At 31.5% G+C, this 20,648-nt stretch overlaps 1 protein-coding gene across 1 annotated transcript; it reads right to left on the bottom strand.

The window, feature by feature from the left end:
* Nucleotides 1-1,209: 1,209 nt before the first annotated feature.
* LOC143069258 (uncharacterized) lies at nt 1,210-20,474 on the bottom strand. The gene is made up of 13 exons (XM_076243794.1): nt 20,260-20,474; nt 18,618-18,966; nt 17,192-17,364; nt 16,051-16,158; nt 15,383-15,476; nt 15,076-15,125; nt 8,327-8,408; nt 7,685-7,770; nt 7,343-7,537; nt 4,800-4,895; nt 3,540-3,815; nt 2,563-2,648; nt 1,210-1,305 (listed from the first exon to the last, which is right to left on the bottom strand). Exons 1-13 carry the CDS (start codon nt 20,305-20,307, stop codon nt 1,263-1,265), a joined length of 1,686 nt encoding a protein of 561 aa, XP_076099909.1. The 5' UTR covers nt 20,308-20,474; the 3' UTR covers nt 1,210-1,262.
* Between the last annotated feature and the right edge of the window lie 174 nt (nt 20,475-20,648).

Below are 20,648 nucleotides of genomic sequence, written 5' to 3' on the forward strand. Positions count from 1 at the left end.
AAAGATAACATGTGGCTATCCAAAACTCATAAGTCAAAGAGAAACTCATATTTATTAACCCCATTCCAATAAGACATACAATGTAGTAGTACACATTATGTTGCTCGTGATTATAATTAGACGGGAATATGAGGCGGGATTGTGGGTTTGAAAATTCCTGCACATCCCGGTTTACATGTGGCAGTTATTCCGAACGGTATTCAATCAAATCGTGATGGCGTCCGTTAGGCAGCAACCATTTGATTTTCTGGGGGGGCTATGGTTTTTTTTGGAAAAAAAGTTTGTTTCCAGTTTTTGGAGAAAAAAATAATTTGTTTTTGATTCTGAGAAAAAAAAATTGTTTGTTTCACCCTCAGCTGCCATTATATGTAATGCTAAAATTGAAAGAAAAAAATTGTTTTCAACTTGTCGCGAAAAAAATAGATTGTTTTTCGCCGCAGGCGAAAAAAAAAATTTGTCCAGAAAAAAAAACCATAGCCCCCCCCCCCCCAGAAAATCAAATGGTTGCTGCCTTATACCTTCATACGGAAGAATCCAACTTTCCACTTGGCACTCTTAGTTCAACAACTTCAATGCAACAACCTTCTTCCAATGAAATGGTGTTTAATAAGGAACGCAAGCTCTGGAATATGTATACACTGGGATTATATACTCTAGATACAGGTGCTGCAGGAATGTTCGTACAATAAAATGGAAAATTAACAAATGCACTTCCAATGCATGGGATTGAAAATACTGAATCCCCTTTTTCATAAAGTTTTATGTTAACAATTGACACCCACATTATAGTCCCTGTAGGATTTAAGTATACTCATATACATAATTACGCGGCTATGATATTACGATAAAAATGTAGACAAATAACAATAACTATATTTTATTTCAATATAATATAACAGCACTTGCATAAGGACGGAACATTTTGCATCACAAGTAATAAAACACAATACACAACATTTTCCAAAAATAAGTTTAAATTTATGACAATATGGGACGTTCGAACATTAAGCAAATGCATTTGGTTATACATAACAATAAATAAATGCCTCTTTTAGTGTAAATCAACTTTTCAAAACAACTATTGATATCACAGAAGTCACTGAAAAATATAATCCACATTTTGGCTGATTTCAATCATTTGACATTACAGATAAACATAAAAACTTGTCATGAATATTACAAATAGTGATTTTATAGTGTGTCCAAGTCTTGAGCCAGTTTATATTACACGTGAGCAGTCAATGAGCTTATTTATTGTACTGTTAACTCTCAGGCTTTTGATTCCCTTGTTGCTTCAAGAAGTCTCTGAAATTTAAATAAAAAGATGATATCAGCATATCTTCAAAATAAAGATTATAGTAATTATATGTGTAATGACACTGTTATAATAACCTGCTCAATGTTACGTGTTTATAAGGAACAGACGGATACTGCGGCTAGATTATACTCTGCTAGAGTATTTATTAACTGCTGACAGAATAATATTAACAATATATATTTAGTTTTTACTGCATTTTTGTTTTGTTTCGTGTTTGACAGTTATTTTTGTAAAAGCAATATTCATCTTTGTCCATTTTCAGATTTGTTGGTATTCAGAGCAGTCAGCCACTCGGTCATTTAAAAGTTGAATCAATCATGACGTCACAAAGCTTGAATGTAAGTAAGAATTATTTTTTAGCCGTATTTGGCATCACTTTTAGGAATTTTGCGTCCTTAATGCTCCTTAACTTTCTTCTTGTTTGGCTTTATAATTATTTTGATCTGAGCGTCACTGATGAGTCTTATGTAGATGAAACGCGCGTCTGGCGTATTAAATTTTTAAATCTCAGTGGTACCTTTGATAACTATATTTGCTTGTCTGTATATCATTTTATGTATGCATCTATAGACAAACACAAGAAATCTTTCCTCGCAAGCTAAAACCTTTTGCGTGCATGCATTGCCACATATATGTGAATATTTCCACGTCTGAATGTGCGTGTATAACTATATGTGTGATTTCTTTCCCATTATGTTTATACTTGTTTTATATGTGTAAATAAATATGCATTTAATAGTGCTGATAAAGTCACCAAAAGGTGCAAATTTCATATTGTCCAGATACCAATAAAAAAGTTATATTACCAAAATAAAAGACGTATCACTAAAATATACATAAATGTATAAGAAAAGGTCAATATTAATATGACCAAAAAAATATATATACATGTATACAACAAAATTTCACCTCAAGTGGTTGTTTGTATTCATCAGTCTTACATACATTTATGTTAAAGGTATCTTGCGCCCCTGTTTTTAGATACGGAGTTTGAAATTTTAAAAGCTGTCTTCTTCAAAAACGTAATTCAACATCACGTGGAATCATTTCTTGAAAAAGAAACATGCATGATTTAAGTAGCATTGAATTTTTTTGATGGACAAAATTGTGTTCGACACACTGGATCTTGCATAATGATATAATCTAATGCAAATAAATATACTTCATAAGACAGGTAATGAATTAAAATGGTCAAGGGAAATCCCAAATATTGGAGTATCGCATATTCTTCGATTAATACACACCCGAAATAAATTCTCCCCGATTGGTCATCTGCTAGTTTAAAAACAGCTTGTTGTACTTTTGGCTTATCATATGGTACTGCAAGTTCCTGTAAAATTATAAAGAAAGTATACGTGTATTATCTACTTATTAAAGGTTTAAAATATAGCATTCTATTTTCCAAACGTCAAGATTGCCGATATAATACTGTTCAGTTTTATCACTTTTGAACTTGATTATAACCAAAACAATATATCTTGAAGTGCATACCAGATATCAAGCATTTAATCTCAAAGTAAATAGTTTTTATCACTTCTTAAAAGTTCTTATCTTGATTACATTTTCCTATTTTCAATGTATTTAAATTTATCAGCTTGACAATGTACTATACGAATTTGCATTGTTATTTATCTTATTATTGTATGTTTTATGCTCCATAAATACCATTTGAGATGACTATATAAACATTTGTGTCTACCGTATAATAATTGAGCAACTTATAACCAGATGTAATTTAATAATTATTCAATATAACGGATACCTTGCATTTATCATGCTTTGCAATACAATAAGATCAAACTTACAGAAAATTCCCTCCCTTGATTTGTGACCTTAACATATATATCTTGGTTTGAATTCGGTCAATCGCCCTCATAGGTGTTTACTTATCTTCTTCTTTATCAAATTGATTATGTTACCGAATAATTTTTATGACCGTCTTTCTAGTAAGAAGACCATATGATTTTCACATCATCCACGTTAAGTCTAAAGATTACAATTTTCACCGAAAACATCATCACTTATTAGGCAAAAGCGTTGCCGTATAAAAACAAAGAAACGTACATTGAATCAGATACCAGTATATAAGCTTCAGATAGACTCGACAAAATACTTGACAAAAAAAAATCCGATCCTCGAATGTTTGTCTGTTTTCTTACTAAGACAATCACATATTTTCTTTCCGAGACAATGTATAGATGTTTAAGTACTAGTAACATACCTCTATTGCTGCCATGAAATCTTCCGGTGTAACTAATAATGTTTGATCAGAGTCATATCTCTTTAAAATGTCTAACAAACGCATGTCATTCACAACTATATGTTCTTGTAACACTAATATGGGAGCCACTTTCTTCTTAGGATCAATACCCATTTTGCCTAGATCATCCGCTGTGTTTCCAGTTCTTAAAACAGGTCCAAACGACACTTTAAAATCTGGTTTCTTCATCTTTATGTCTTCACAAATCCGCAAGAACTCGTACTCAACTGGGACATCCTAACAGAAAGAAAATTATTAACTTAACATGTTCTTTTGACAATATCATACCACAGTAAGCACTGCAGTAAGTAGTTTTTAGTTAGTATAATGCAAAAACTATATACCATTGGTGAGTTTATGTAACCGTTATCGATACGATGGACCAAAATAAAAACTGACATTAGGCTAAATATTTGTCTCTTCATTTTATTTATACTCATTATGTGTTACTGTATATTTTCGATATCCTTTATTTATTTCATTAACGATATGTGTAGATTCCGATTGATTTAGAGTTGGTCTTATTTGCTTTGTTATGCTTGTGCTGTGCTTAATTGTATGTGTGCTTCTCTATTTTGAGATATTCACAATATGCCTTTTTCTATTGTGGCAACAGTATGTAAAATGTGATATTGTTACAGGAACCATTGTGACATCATATATAAATGCAAGTTACAATTACAAAACACCTTCTATCTTGATGTATTGTTTAAGCACTGGTCAATTGCCAAACATATAACAAATACTCGTGATCATTTAACATATTCATGATATTTAAAAAAGCCGGAAAATGTATCAAAATTTAAGCAATTAGATAACAAATGACATAAACGGCATTAAAGTAAAAATAACTCTCTCAATGTAATCATTGAATATCTAAATTTCAACAATTTCCCTCTTATGTAAAATAGATATATTTAGTGCTTTTAAACAGTTTTTAGTAATAACAAGACCTTAAATCTTTCTACGCTTTACACAAAAACTGAATAATGTAAAAACAATTCCATGTGTTAGGTATATTAAAATATTTTGGAGGAACCACTTTGATTACACAACAAATACACCAAAGATGCACTTCCCTCAGTTCCTGTTTGTTACCTTGATTTGTAACTTTCTAACCGATTAGCGCGATCTGAAATCAGTTAACAACTAGCTGTTGCCCTAATTGAACATTTCAAATTCTACATTTTATTTATAAAACCAAAGCTGAAGGTTACTTACTGTTAAGTCCAGTTCTTCCATTTCACTACTTTCAGATTCATTGATAACTTTAGCCAACGCAATAGCTCCTGCGGTAGTTAATAGGTTATTCCCCATCTGTAACGAAATAATTAAAATACTGGTATACATATTGCCGAAAGCTATATTAATTTATTTAAATGTGTGTAGTTTTTGTGTTTGCCTTTATCTAATTTTGAAATTTGATTAACGCCAATTGATACAGTAAAACTCGATAGAATTGTATAATATTATGCACTGTTGAAATCTTCATATTTTCATAAACTCATATATTCAGTTAAAATTTACATAATGAAAGCTTAGTAAAAGTAAAAGCTATGAAGAAAATATGACATCTAAAAACATGGTTCAAAAAGTTTTCCCATATCATAATCCCTTTTCTCGTGAGTTTGGACTGAATTTGTCAATGCATTAACACGTATATAGTCTTCATATACACATGAGTAGGATAATTTCATACAGTTCTCAATGCTCTTCAACTTCATACTTTATTTGGCCATTTAAACATTTTTTGATTCGAGCGTCACTGATGAGTCTTTTGTAGACGAAACGCGCGTCTGGCGTAAATATAAATTTTTAATCCTGGTATCTATGATGAGTATATTTACAACCACTGGGTCGATTCCACTGCTGGTGGAGACTTATTTCCCCGAGGGTATCCCAAACCCAGTAGTCAGCACTTCCGTGTTGACTTGAGTTATCATTGATATGGTCATAATTATAAATTTACTGTAAACAAAATTTGGAATTTTAGAAATACTAAGGCTTTTCTACCTCATGAATAAATTACCTTAGCTGTATTTGGCAAAACTTTTATGAATTTTAGTCCTCAATGCTCTTCAACTTCATACTTTATTTGGCCATTTAAATTTTTTTGATTCGAGCGTCACTGATGAGTCTTTTGTAGACGAAACGCGCGTCTGGCGTAAATATAAATTATTAATCCTGGTATCTATGATGAGTTTATTTATATGATAAAAAATGGGAAGGCTAGTGCGCTAAGCTTTAAAAATAAGTTACAGTAAAAATGCCATATATCACAGATTTGCATAGGAGTGTGCTTACAACTGTGATATGTTATACGAAAAGCCAAAGAACAATGCATCTTTCATTCTAAAGTATTATTGGAGATGGATGAATTATTTCAACATTTATATAGAAGGATCGTCAACTTTGTCTTAAGTTTATCAAATTTAAAAAAACCAATGCATTGTTTTTTTTAAATCGATAAGCTTGTTGGTGCTTATGATTGAGTTATTTTGTATTTTGTAAAATAAAAAAAGGTACCAAGCTCCAATAAAAATTCAAAACGGAAAGTCCCTCATCAAATAGCAATATCAAAAGCTCAAAAACGTCAAACGGCTACGCATGAAAACCAACCGTCATATTCCTGACTTGGTGCATGTATTTCCCCATGCAGAATAGATTAAACCTGAGTTTATAGCTCGCATAACATCTTACTTGTAGGAAAGTCTTATGTATATATCTAATACTGATATACTCAAGGCAAGATTTTTAGAAAGCCTAAGGCACACTTAATTCTGTGAACATTAGCAAACAGATCGAGCCTTTACTGAGAATATCTTTGTAAGAAGAAACAAGAATGTGTCCATAGCACACGGATGCTCCACTCGCACTATCATTTTTCATGTTCAGTGGACCGTGAAATTGAGGTCAAAACTTTAATTTGGCATTTAAATTAGAAAGATCTATCATAGGGAACGTGTGTACTAAGTTTCAAGTTGATTTGACTTCAACTTCATCAAAAACAACCTTGAACAAAAACTTTAACCTGAATCGGGACGAACGGACGCACGGACGAACGGACGCACAGACCAGAAAACATAATGGAACTCTACTATCGTAGATGGGGCATAAAAATAGTGATCTTGAGAATGTGCAAATATTCTAATATCTATATAATACCAATATACAACAAGAAAGACATACACCATATGTAAATCAGGTTTGACTTTGATTCTTATAAGAAACATTTACAAAACTCCGGCACTATATATACACTAAGTCATCTGCTGCATGATTTTCTTCTTCTTTTTTATTTTTATTTATTTGTTACTTCCCTGCCTTCAGGAAGGATCTTGGAACCAGTAAAGGTATAGGAATATTAAGATTGCCTGGGACAATTCGATTAACTCTTTGTTATAACCAGTTATATGAGTAATTATAGGAAATTTAATTTCCAAAACCTTGCAAACCGGAAGTGTTTAATCGTCCACTCTTTAGAAATAGGATGTGAACTAATTACATCTTAAAGTTATTTAATCAATAATGCATTACCATAATTACAAAAATCAATTTAAAGTTATTAAATCATTATTTACTTGCGTGATTAGACACTCTTTGAAGTAGTTTGCATAATACATTACATGCATTCTGATTTCCCTAAAAGCATTAAACAATTTGCGCGTCGTTAAACCAATCTTTTAGATATAAAAAGTATATATCGATTGATCAAACATGACTGAATAGTATTTTCTTGGATTTAAAAAAAAACACTCGCTTACCCTTAGTATGCGTAAGTTGTCATTAGAGAAGATCGATTTGGCTATCCTGATCGCTGCCTCAGCGGTTAAACGATTACCACTAATGTCAATCTCTAAAAGTGAATTATTTGTTGCAAGAGCATCTGCAATCGCACATCCTCCCTCAGATCCAAAGCCATTCCAACTAAGATTGATTCGTTTCAGTCCAACATTCTCCTGTAAAAAAAGTTAGAAGACGTCTTCAAGTATTGGCAAAAGGCGTTTGAATTATCAACATACAAAATTTGTATTTCAATTATAAATTTTTTCTTTTTCACAACTCAAAAAAAACATTTATTATCTTTTAGAACTCAACCGTCTAACCTTGATTCCATTGGCAACTGCAATAGCCCCCTTTTGTCGAAGATGGTTCCAGCTTAAATCAATTACATCTAATATATCGTTGGCACCTGTTTTGAATGAAAGTAAACTAAATATGAATTCGGTAAATGCTATACAACAAATGATTGTTTAGTTGTTCAGTGGAAAGTATAAAAAAAAAATAAGAATGTGTCCATAATACACATAATAAAGTTAAAAATGTTTTCTTACTTTACAAAAATAATTCACAATACTTTTAGCTCAATCATCTTCGTTTTTGTTTTTTTATTCAACTATGATTTTTATATTATTGTATCTCGCACAAAACACATAACACTAAGGGCTCAAATATGTATGTATATATATATAAACAGTTGGTATGTGCTTAAAAGCAGCTTGTATGTCTGTTTTATCAAAATAACAAGCTTTGCCACCTAACCTAACATAAAGTACTACAGAGACACGCACTGGTTTTCAAACGACAAATGCACGCCTGTGATACTTTAATTAAGTTGAAAACGTGTTCATGTAAGTTGTTAATGTTACTTAAGCCAGTTAAGGCGACATAAGTTTACCTATATTTTAATTTCGTAAATCGAAAGAAAGTGAGACAGTACTAATATCAAGAAAATATTTAAAAATTACCTATAGCAGCTCCTAATATTTCACCGCCTTCTTCACCAAATAAGTTATGACTTAGATTTAAATCTTTTAAGTATTTATTATTCTGCAAAACAGAAAAAAAACTCATAACAATGTAGTCATAGTTGCATAATATTCATATTCATGTATGATAGTGTATTGTATAACTTATTATTTTTATTATTTTTATTATTTTATTTTTATTATTATTATTTTATTTTAATGTTGCACTTCGTATTTCATTTTAAGTCGGTTTTAGATTTAACTTCCTTTGATATGATTAGGCAATTCAAGGAATGATTGTTTGGGGTAAATTGTTATTAGTAAAGTAAAAGGAATTAAAAAAAGAAATATGACAATCTATTTTGGCATAATTTATAAATTTTCCAAATGTAGTTCATCAATTATTGGCGTATTTAGTTTCAAACAAATGAATTATATTAAATGCTTTATATAAACGTAGAGTCTTCGTACAAATTTAATTTACCTTAGAATTGAAAACTTAAAAACAATTATTTTAAAGAGAATTCGTATGCTTTCAAAGCATTGTTACTATACTATATATAAAAATATTAATTTTCGCGAACCATTTAGGTCACGGAAATTCCAAAATATGGCATCAGTAAGGAGAGTTGTGCAAATAATGTGAATACACAGAACCCCCATCCAAATTATCTTTAGCTAAAAGTATTCATCATTTTCTATTTTATATGTACTAACAACATTCCATTTTTCTATAATTTCGATTAAAATATTCCAAAATCTGAGTTAAAAAAAGTCAAATGCCCAAAATAAACATTGTCTGATTGGTTGAAGTACTGTGGCGTCAATGATAAGCATAGCAAGCCTCGATGTAAAGCACACGCTTCACATGAATAAGGAGAGTTTTACAAATAATGTGAATACACAGATCCTCCATCCTATTTATATTTTGCTGAAAATGTTGCATTGTTCATCATTTCTGTTTTGATTCTGCTAACAACATTCCATTTTTTCTTTTATTCCGATTTATATATGTGGAACCCGCAATAAAAATAGATGGCCTCAATGATTTAAACGCAACGCAAAAAATTCCGTTGACCCTGAATTCAACGGATCGATAATAGCATCATCACCATCAACAAAATGTTTACCGTTATCTTTGTGAAATTTCAGTTATATAGTTCTTTAATTAGAGAAATTTTGGTAAGTATTACTTATTAATGTTAAGGTTCTACTGATGTGCTCCTCTAGACCTTTTTGACGGTCCGTTTTATCCCATTTATCTCAATATTATCTCCGATGACAGTAATGTCAACCCGACCTATTCGTGTCAAAAGTGAAAATCGCATCGATTTATTGAACTAATTTCTTCTTAAACTGTGCATGCATTATTTCTGTATTATATGATAACAAATCACATTCACGTTGCATGTTTGCATGAAAATGGTCATGTATTAGTGAATTGTAAGGGCGATGCAACTTGAGGTCAGTGCGCGATCACGTGACATTATTATTTGTAAACAAATTTAAAACATGCTCCCCGCGTAACACGTGTCTGAATTATCCTTTCAAAGTGTTATGAATCTTTCAATCACTATTTTATGAAATATTTCTAGGTTTGCATATCAGTAGTCAAAGTGAATTAAACGTAGTTCTTAGTTGTGTTTTTTTTATATAGAATTAGAAGGTAAATCTACATAAGGGGGTCTCATGGGGGGGGGGGTGGTGTTCTGATCCCAGATCCCACTTACTGTTTTGTCAGATTCCCATATCCCGCTTACACTATGTACATGAGCAATTTTCATTTTTTTGTCATTTCCGGGGTCCTGCAGAACCCCATTTCCCGTTTTCACGACAGACCTCATTTCCCGTTTTCATGTCACAATAATTTGACTTTCACGTTTCACGCTTGCGAAAAATTGTCAATATTGGTCACGCTTAGACCCAATGAGAACCACACACTAGTCAGTATTTAACTTCACCCAAAAAGATGACTCAACTTCCCTCTATATTTAAAACCTGCATACTAATTTAAATAGCATTTGCTCCCCTTGAACACTTTTTGGCCCCTTCCGTGTCATTTCCCTTTAAATTTGCTGAAAAGTCATACTTTAAGTCCATTTACAGTAACGGCTAATATTTGATTTTACCATCTTAATTTCAATTTTCATATTGAACACATTTGACCATTCAATATGAGTTCCCATGTATTTTTGTCATATATGAAGGAGGTTTTAGGTCATGTTTTCCTAAACACCTTATTGCTATTTGTCTGTCTGGATTGTTAAAACCACAAAATCAAATATTGATGAATATGCAAGTTTTCAACAATCCCGGAACATTAACAAAGATGTGTGTGAGAGGGTGAAAATTACCCTTCTGATGTACTGATATTTTTAGCACCCCAAGTGAGAATCTAACTCAGGACTTTCAGCACTGTAGCCATCGGTCTTAACCACAAGATCACGAACTCACATTTGATGAACTAATTTCTTCTATATTAACTGTACGTGCATAAATTCTGTATTATTTGATAACCAATCACATTCACGTTGCATGTTTGCATGATAATGGGTTCTGTATGAGTGAACTGTAGTGTATTGCAAAATTAATGCAAATTGTGACGTCAGTGCGCCTTCACGTGACATAATTATTTGTAACCAAACCGGCTTCTCATGTAATGTAACGGTTTATTTCGTCCTCTGTGATATTTTATCCTGAGGATAATTTGTCCCGGTAATTTTTTTCCAGGCATGGTATTTCATTTCACAGGTTGATTTTTCCCAGAGGAGTGAAAATCTATCAGGTTTCTGTGTTATGCGGATAGTATGTACGGGTATATATTTGCCGTATTATATTTCACAGAACCGTGTGAAAAAGAGTCCCATTAACTACTATGTAAGTTACTCTCAATCAATATATACCTGACTATAATTATAAAATGTTTACAAAGGTAGGCAACTGTCTAGGGCCAGGTAAGGGAGGGGAAAAATTAGTATTAGTACTATTTCGCAGAACGATAAACAGATGCATAGACAGACCAAGGGGGTGGGGGAAATTTAGCTTATGACATATATGTAAGAAATCATTGAAGCTTGATGGGAGTGGGCAACCCTCTGGTCCATCAGAGCCCCCACACCTTTTTGAAAAGTTCTGGATCTGCCACTGAGATTTGCAGGTTTTCTTAGTAAAGATACCTTAAAATATCACAAACTGTGTGCTTTCCAGACCATAGTTTACATTTTTTTTCATATTTTGCCGTGTCAAAATGACCTAAATTTAAAGGACAGTATATAGACCCAAAAATGGTATATCACATTCTACACATCAAGATTTTAGCAGGAAAGACTGCCATTGGAGTTTTTAACCATTGTGACTTTTTAATTTGATCTACTCCACTAATTAAAGTCATTGAAGTAGAATATTTAATGTAGGTTTGTCCACATTTTGGTATATATTAATACATGTTTAGAAATAATGTTGAGCCTGTTCCTAGATGCCTGTTATAGACTTCAATATTTATTGTTTATTGAAAATAAATGGAATCAATTCTTTCAGAAAAGTTTAATTCTATGGAAATGTATCCCCCCTTTTATAAGTTGAAAAGGCTACATAGAGGTCAATATACAGTCTCCAACAGAAAACCAAAAAAGGAAAAATAAAGTGAATTTTGGAGAATTATTAAATGTACATGCATTTGAAATATTTAAGATATATTGTTTCAATTTTTTTAGTTCTAGGTTCCACATAACTACCATTTTAGAAAACGATTTCAATGCTAAGTCTATTAGAGGGATATTTGATTTTCATTGGTTGTAAATATGGAATCTTATTCAGTGGCAAAGGAAATAGACACTGACAAGTCTTAGATAACATTTTATATAGTTTTGAATTTTTCTTCGTCAGTTGACTAAAATTAGATGGAGGTGTGTTCTAATTTCCAACAGAGGAGCAATCAACATATATCAATATGTGCATGAAGCAAATTGATAGTTGCTAGATACTGAATGATTATATCCACAATAAAGGTTTAACCTGTGCATATATACTTAAAACAAGATAAAAAAAGTCATGTCTTTTTCAGGACTTCTGAATCCAATCATGTAGTATGGAATGTTATTGAGATATGGTTTGGGTGGATGAATGGTCATGAAGGACCTGTAGTACAAAGTATATCACTGGATTTAGCTCTTTGTCTAAGTGTATTATTAAAGTACTTTGCTTTGAGCTCAGTTCATTGTTATGCAATTCATTCTTTGTGAAATTAAGATTTGACAGACAACTCTAATGGACAAGGATTTGTCAAAGTAGTATCATCTCTATGTACAATGTAAGTATTCAGGAGATAAAAAGCATTCTATTTTGATTTGAACCATACATTTTATAAAAAAAAGTGGGAACAAATTTACCGGACAATGCTACTCCCACTACTAGCAATATGATGCTAGGTTGTTTTAATACATCTGTATTGCCTGCTGATGACTCGGCCCTGAGTGTAAACGGTCCTTCAATTAGGAGGGGAAAAAATTATAAGGCCTATCCAGTCTAAGGGAGCTACCATTTGATTTTTATGGGGGGAGCTAGGATGAAATTTGAAAAAAAAGGCAGGACAGGATTTTGAGTAAAAAAAACAGGCAGGATGAGTAACTTGGCAAAAAAAAAAAGGCAGGATGACAATTGTTGTAAAAAAGTCAGGATAAGCTAAGAAAAAAAGAGGCAGGACCGAATAGACTGAAAAATAAAAAGGCAAGACAGAGATTACAACTAAAAAAAAGGCAGGACAAAATTTTTCATCCTAGCCCCCCCATAAAAATCAAATGGTAGCTCCCTAATCGATTTCTAAAACTATACTTCATTGCACATGTTCAACATTTTTATACAACCACAAAAAATTTGGGGTCGTAAATTGGTATCCTGTCCGAAAGATGGTTTCTGGATAATAACTTTATTATAAGTCAACAGAAATCAACAAAATTATAACACAACGTTTATAACCACAAAAGGAAGCTTGGGATTGATTTTGGGGGTTATGGTCCCTAAGGTTTAGGAATAAGGGGTACAAAGGTGCCCAAAACAAGCTTTAATCTAGTGTCGGTTTAAAAAGTTGTGTATAAGTATTTCAATTGTTCTGAAATTGTACCACAATGTTTAATACCATAAGTAGAAGGTTCGGATATATTGTGTGGGTTATGGGACAAACAGTCTAATAATTACGGACCAAAAACAAACATTTTTGTAAATTCAAGACCCTTAATTGGAGTTTGTCCAGAATGGTTCTTGAATTACCTAATACCAATGCTTTATGAAATCTTCTTTGAAAATTGGAGTTATCTTTCTTTGTTCAGTCAACTTAAATCAATTATACAATATACAATGCAATATTCACTTTATTACCAACTGATAAATTAAAGCAGTCATTAATAACCATTCAGTGATTGCAAGCACTTTCTAGGGTATGCCCTTTTACAAATGGAAAAATTATACATTTTTTTAGTTTCTGATCTCTTAACTGAAGTTTGTCTCCTCTAAATGTTTCTCATTTCAGAAATTAAAAAGAAAATTTCTTTAGATATTTTTGTTTGAAAGGATTAATATTCAGCAGCATAGTGAATTGCTCCTAACACAAAAGCAAAACAAATATTTAAGTTCATTAGACCACATTCATTCTGTGTCAGAAACCTAAGCTGTGTCATCTATTTAATCACAATTCAAACTCAGAGCTGTTTCCAGCTTGAATGTTGTGTCAATACTAGCCCCAACTGTTCAGGCTTCGACCTCTGCAGTCGTATAAAGCTGGGCTCTGCGGAGCATCTGGTCCATTCATTTGTTTATTTTTCAATTTGTGTGAATTAACATAGTTACAGTAAATGCTAATTACTGCACTTTCATACCACAACAAATATTGTATTGGTACATGTATCACTCAAATGTGTATCCATATAACAAAAAAAATGAAAAGGAATAATTTTGCATTACCTTTTGAATACTATGACTTTTTAGATATGTAGACATATTAAGACTCATTAGTAGATGTTGATAATATTGGCTTAAAATGCTTGAAATTCTATCAGATTACTTTTGGAGCAGTTATGAGTTTTGAAATTAGAAAGATCATATCATATGCAACAAGTGTAGTAAGTTTCAAGTTGATTGGAATTCAGCTTCATCAAAAACTACTTTGACCAAAAACTTTAACCTGAAACTCCCACTTCCATTTTCTATGTTCAATGGACCGTGAAATTGGGGTCAAAAGTCTAATTTGGCTTTAAAATTAGAAAGATCATATCATAATGAACATGTGTACTAAGTTTCGAGTTGATTGGACTTCAGCTTCATCAAAAACTACCTTGACCAAAAACTTTAACCTAAAGCGGGACAAACGAACGAACGGACCCACAGACCAGAAAACATAATGCCTATCTACTATTGTAGGTGGGGGCATAAAAAAATTAATAAATAACACTCATAATGCTCAGATTTGGTTGTCATCGTGCAACATAGTTAATAACACCATATAGAAAAAACATAGAACTCATTTTGTCATAAGACACTGTCAAACATCCATACATACTATCCACACTCATCTGTGTCCACACTTGTCTTTTATTTAAAATAAGTTATATTTAATGCGTTTCCCTCGGTTTTAGTTTGTTACCCCGATTTTGTTTTTTGTCCCTGGATTTATGAGTTTTGAACAGCGGTATACTACTGTTGCCTTTATATACTAGTGGAAATAAAATGCTTGTAACTATAGAGCAGTGTATACTTACTTCTAAAGTGGTTACTAAAAACTTGGCATCGGAATCAATAAAACCATTTCCTGAAAGTAAAACATATACCTGTTTTAGCGAAAGTGGTATAATAAGTAACGCTACTGCAATTACTTTTGACAGGAAAATAACCCTCTGCAATTTATTTCTTTGAAAAGGAAGTTTCATTATAAAACACATAAAGTTATATAGAGGATGGTATGATTTGGAACTTAATTTACTTTTTTACTGGTATGCAAATACTTATCACCTTTGACAGAAAATGTCCATGTTTCCAAATTATATAAATAAAAACTGAACTACATACCAGACAAATTAATTTTTCGAAGACCTGCATTCACGTTCAGCATACGACAAATACTTTGGGCTCCTTCTGATCCTAGTTTGTTGTCTGCCAAACTCTGTAAAAGAGCAATTATTCTTAATTTGCTATAGCGATTATAAAAGATTAACAATTTGCGTTGAAAGTTGACAAAATATGCTAGAAATCATCAGTCTGATTGAAAGAGAAAAAAACAGGATGTTACAGAAAGTTGTGAATTAGGCAGTCATGTCATGTAAAACGAGAGAAAATGTGCATAAAGCAACCATTACAAGCATTTAATAGATAGGAGATAGGTGATGAGCATTAGGCAAAAAATGCATGAATACTTTAAAATAGTCAAATACAAAAGGTTTTCTTTATTTTATGGAAAGTAAAATTCTAAGCGTTTTTGAAGTGGGTTTTTTTCAGAAACAATGAATATTTAAAATGACTTCATAATTTTGTGAGTAATATTTTAAACCAGGTTCAATCCACCATTTTCTACGTTTGAAAATGCCTGTACCAAGTCAGGATTATGACAGTTGTTGTCCATTCGTTTGATGTGTTTTATTAAGGACTTTCCGTTTTGTATTTTCCTCGGAGTTCAGTATTTTTTGTGATTTTACTTTTTATCAAGAACATTGTTTTGTGCAGATTATAATTGTTATTACCAGATCTGTTATGTATTCATTCTCTTCCAACATCTTGGAAATAGCTTCACCTCCTTCTGCTTGTATCCAATTTCCGTCCAAGTTTAGTTTTTCTAGTGATATATTATCCTATAAAACACCAGAAACTTACAATGATGTTCAGTTGGCAACATCTATACTAGTAATAGTACTTATTCAAGCTTTAGCTAGTATTGCCTCGTAGCCAGTTATTACAATGAATATGATTTTTCGTTTTACTGATTCACTTCAACTTGTGTATATAAATGCAAGATGTTATTGATATATTCCTAGTTGTCCAATTGATATATTCCTAAATGTCAAATTTAGGGGGGTATCAACGATGAAAATATATACAGCATACTAAGCTTTCAAAAAAGAAAAGCACAAATACAATTATTTCATAATTTTCAATACAAGTCAGGCTTGCATTTATGGTTTTGTTAGGAAAAACCTGATCTGATAATTAAAAAAAACAAAGTAAGCAAATAAATATTGATATTTTTGTTTAGTACGGTTTTTTCGGGGTTTTTATTTTTTAATTTTTTGCTGTTATTCTGGTCAAAGTAGATGTTTTGTTAATTAATTATTTCAAACCTATGGTATTGAGCGTCTCTGATATTCCAGAATCACAAGTCATTCAATTTTTTTAATCAGTGTCGCATGTTTAATGTGACATATTGAAAGCCTTCCGTGTGGTGTTTTTTCTTTCTTTATAATAATAGTTCTCGTTTCATTTATACCAATTAGTTTGAACATAATTATTTAAACTACTTAAAATATTTTGTCGTACTATGTCATTATTTAAGGTGGTACCTAACACTACAGGGAGATAACTCTGTAAAGTCAGCTAAACGTTTTAATTACGTTGTGTTGTAAAAGGAATATTAAGCTTCTCAATGATCAAAATTTGTGTTTGTCAAACTGCTATATAACCAGTGTAATTTTTCTAACAAAACGGTTGGTTCAAAATTTTTGAAATTTTTATATTTTCGTTAAAGGGTCAAAGTAAATACTTTGACAAAATTTTATGAAAATTAAACGAGCCAAATAAATTTTAGTGAAAGTGTTGGGTACCACCTTAAAAAAAATGAAATGCAGGAGTCGATTTTCATTATTGGTAATCAATTTTAATTGTACCTACTCGCAACACGAGGGCAATAGCCTTAGCTGCTGTTGGACTTAGTCCGTGGTATCGCATGGTTATCTCATTGTCTGTAATATGTCGAACAAAATACGATATAGGGACAAGTCCGTATTGTTGGCAGATCTTTAAGTAATTACTTTTCCCTGTAGTATCGTGGTAGAAAATCTCTTCTGAAAATAGACAAACACAAATACCATTAAAATTAAAACTCTTCAAAAGACAAGTTCGTAATGATTTCGTGGGTTTTAAAAAGACTTGTTGTTCAACTGAACTAATATTGACAACCATACAATTTAAACATTATAAAATATTCATGAAATGAAAATATGATCTTTGTTAGTTCTTTCTTGTGAAAGATAATTCATAATTTTAAATTTTAAAATCTAGCTTTCTTCCGTATGGATTTTCACCTTGTCAGTTTGTATACAGCCAGGAAAAAAATGTTTATGTTCTATTAATTCATACATAACAACAATAAAATTACTATGCAAGTGAAATACAAATATGTTCCCTTGTATTGTCATGTTGGTTTACAGGAACTTTATTCAAAAGACACTTACAGATATGTAATTTATTAATACATATATATCAAATATTTTATCTAAATTCTTCACAAATCAGGTGACCATCAAACTAGCTGTTGCTATATTCGTTTCCATGGAGAAAAAAGCACAAAGATCGTACCGACATCAGTGTGATGGGATCGATTGTTATTACAAATTAAGCTTCCATATCAAATATAAGGATTTGCTCTTTTTTTCTTATCAGTTATTAATAATGATTTTAAATCCTATTTTATATCTGTCAGTTTGTCTGTGGATCGACCATCTGTTAAGAATTTTTTTAAACCAGACAACACGAACTTTTTTATTCGTGAACTTGAGATATAAATTGAACAATATCTCCCATAATGCAATGTTCATAAGAACAAACATTCCAGTCATCTATAAAGACGTAAAAGCCCTCCATTTAAATTTAAGGGAAAAATAAAAGAATACTAGTATCAAATAAGCATGTTAAGGTTGGCTTTCTGGTTGCTATAAAAAGAAGTATTTGATAAAAATATTTGCATGATTTTGTATTCTGAAAATAAAGAGAGCAAATAGCACCCAAACAGCATAAGCAATAGACATATTCTGTCCTTAACATGCCTGAAATATTTGCCACAGGACGTTTAGCATCAATCAATAGATCTATAAACCACAGTTCTGTGTACATATGTATATGTTTATTTCAATAGTTCGGGTTTATGATGCATAGTTGGTTCAGACGAACATAATTATCTGTAATCTTTCATGCAATACAGTAGGACCAGTTTGGGATAGATCATGTTTGAACAGTTAGTACTATCAAGGAGGTTATATAACCTTCTTGCTACAATAAATAAATTCCTAACTTGTAATTATATTCTGACACTACCTACCATCAACTTCTAAATCTGTATCATAATCGTCCTCTGTTAACTGAGGCTTGTTTGTTTCTTGTGGCAAGACAATGTCCACTTCCTCCTCACTTTCACTGATATCGCTTCCATAATCCCCATCATCTTTTAATTCAGTAATTAAAAAGTCTTTTTCTAACTCAAGCTGAGATTCAGAAACCTCGAAGTCATTAGCCGGTGTGCGTATTAACATTGCTCGCGACCTTTGTGAAGGAACACGTGTAGGACCTTGAGTAAGGTCATCCCTGGGACTAAGTCCATTTTTATTGTTGTTTTTATCTTGTTCTTCATCTTCTGTTTCCTCTTGGACGGATTCCAAGGGAAAATGTACCTATAAAGATGATATATAAACAATTGTTGGTTCATATAAATGACATAATAAAGCGTGATTATTTTAGACATATGGTTTTATTAATTTCTTTTTTGTAAGTCTGTCGATCATTTTTCAGGCAAAATGGAGATTACCGGGTCTTTATAGTGTGCAAAGAGCATTAACAGTTACAACTATGTGGATACGAAAATATACTAATAAATTCTAAATAAGAGAGACGCATTATAACAAATATTCCTAATTCCTATATATTGTTATCCTTTAATTGTGAATTTCGACATTTATCGGACATAAAATAAAACATTATTTTGTATGTAAATAAAACGTAGAAGTACAGTCATTTGAAAACATGATTCGGGAGAATACTAATTCATTAAATAGTCATGCATGGATGAAAGAAATGAGTAAATAAAAAATAATATACATTTTAGGAAGTAACAGTCTAGAAGTTTAATGTGTACTCTCAAATAAACAATAACCAAATGACTTTGAATGACAGGCATTTTCCCTTATGTTCGTTTACTTTTATTGTTAATGGTGGTGGTGGCTAATAAGTTTGATGCTCTTAAATAAATATAAAAGAAAAATGAATGAATTATATTTCTTTTCTCAAACCAGGATACAGACGTTTTTAATTTTTTTTTTTAACTGAAATGTTCAACATATAAAAAACAAAATAACATTGACGTTGACGTCAACATTTTCTTCCAATAAGCAAAAGCTCAGACGGATATTATATTTGTTTTTATCTTGGGATAAAATAATATGAAACTTTTAATACATATTAAAATTTCATCATATAGGAGGATTAAAATTAAGACTAGGTTGAGAACTTGGAAGTAAACATGATGATATTGGCGCCATATAAAGCATGATCTGGATTAAAATTCTCAATGTTTGCGGATTTAGTTAATTACAAAGTTAAAACAACTTGAATAAAATTGAGAATGGAAATTGGGCGTCTGTCAAAAAGACAACAACCCGACAAAAGAGCAGATATACAATGGCATATAGAAGATTTTTTTCCTCATTTTTCTGTTTATTTATTCATTTGAACATCCTGAAATATACGCTATAAACATAAATATTTAAACAAAAACGTACATCTTTTATTAGATCGTTCAGTGTCTCGTCTCTTTTCATAAGCATTTAAAATTTAACCATTAAATGGAACGTGTAATTAACACATTGTTTTAATTGAATAATGACAATACTAATCAACAATGTGCTAGATCAGAATGATGACCTTTTGAAGAAGAAAAATCGTAAAATGATACACTACTAAGCACGTACCTGTTGAGGGGTTTCTGTTTGGTTCTCCATCTCCCCCTGAATAATCATTCTATACAATTATTTCATCCTTTCTTTCGACTTTATTTCATATCACTGTTATATATGTTTTATATTTGTATGCCAACTGTCAGCCATTAATATAAACAAACTTTCGTCAAGTGTAGTTTAGCCTATGATCGATTCATTCAATTAAATGGCAATGGTTGACAGCGACAGGTTCGATCAGGTTTTGATAGTATACCTTTATACATTTAAATTACCACGTAATCCGCTTTCATACCTGTAATTAAGTTTGAAACCTTTAAAGAAAATAAAAATCATTGGGAAAAGTAGTTTGTGCATTTAAATTAACAGTGTGTCAACGAATAGTAAATCGTTAAGATTTTTTC

Source organism: Mytilus galloprovincialis, chromosome 3, assembly GCF_965363235.1.
Source record: "Mytilus galloprovincialis chromosome 3, xbMytGall1.hap1.1, whole genome shotgun sequence".
NCBI lineage: Eukaryota > Metazoa > Mollusca > Bivalvia > Mytilida > Mytilidae > Mytilus > Mytilus galloprovincialis.

Bases quoted from the DNA above. Each gene is read 5' to 3' on its own strand.
- LOC143069258 (XM_076243794.1), bottom strand. From the start codon at position 20,307: ATGATTATTCAGGGGGAGATGGAGAACCAAACAGAAACCCCTCAACAG. The intron at 17,365-18,617 runs GTAGGTAGTGTC...GTCTATTTTCAG, and splicing joins TACAGATTTAGAAGTTGATG to AAGAGATTTTCTACCACGAT. The intron at 4,896-7,342 runs GTAAGCGAGTGT...ATTTCGTTACAG, and splicing joins ACAACTTACGCATACTAAGG to ATGGGGAATAACCTATTAAC.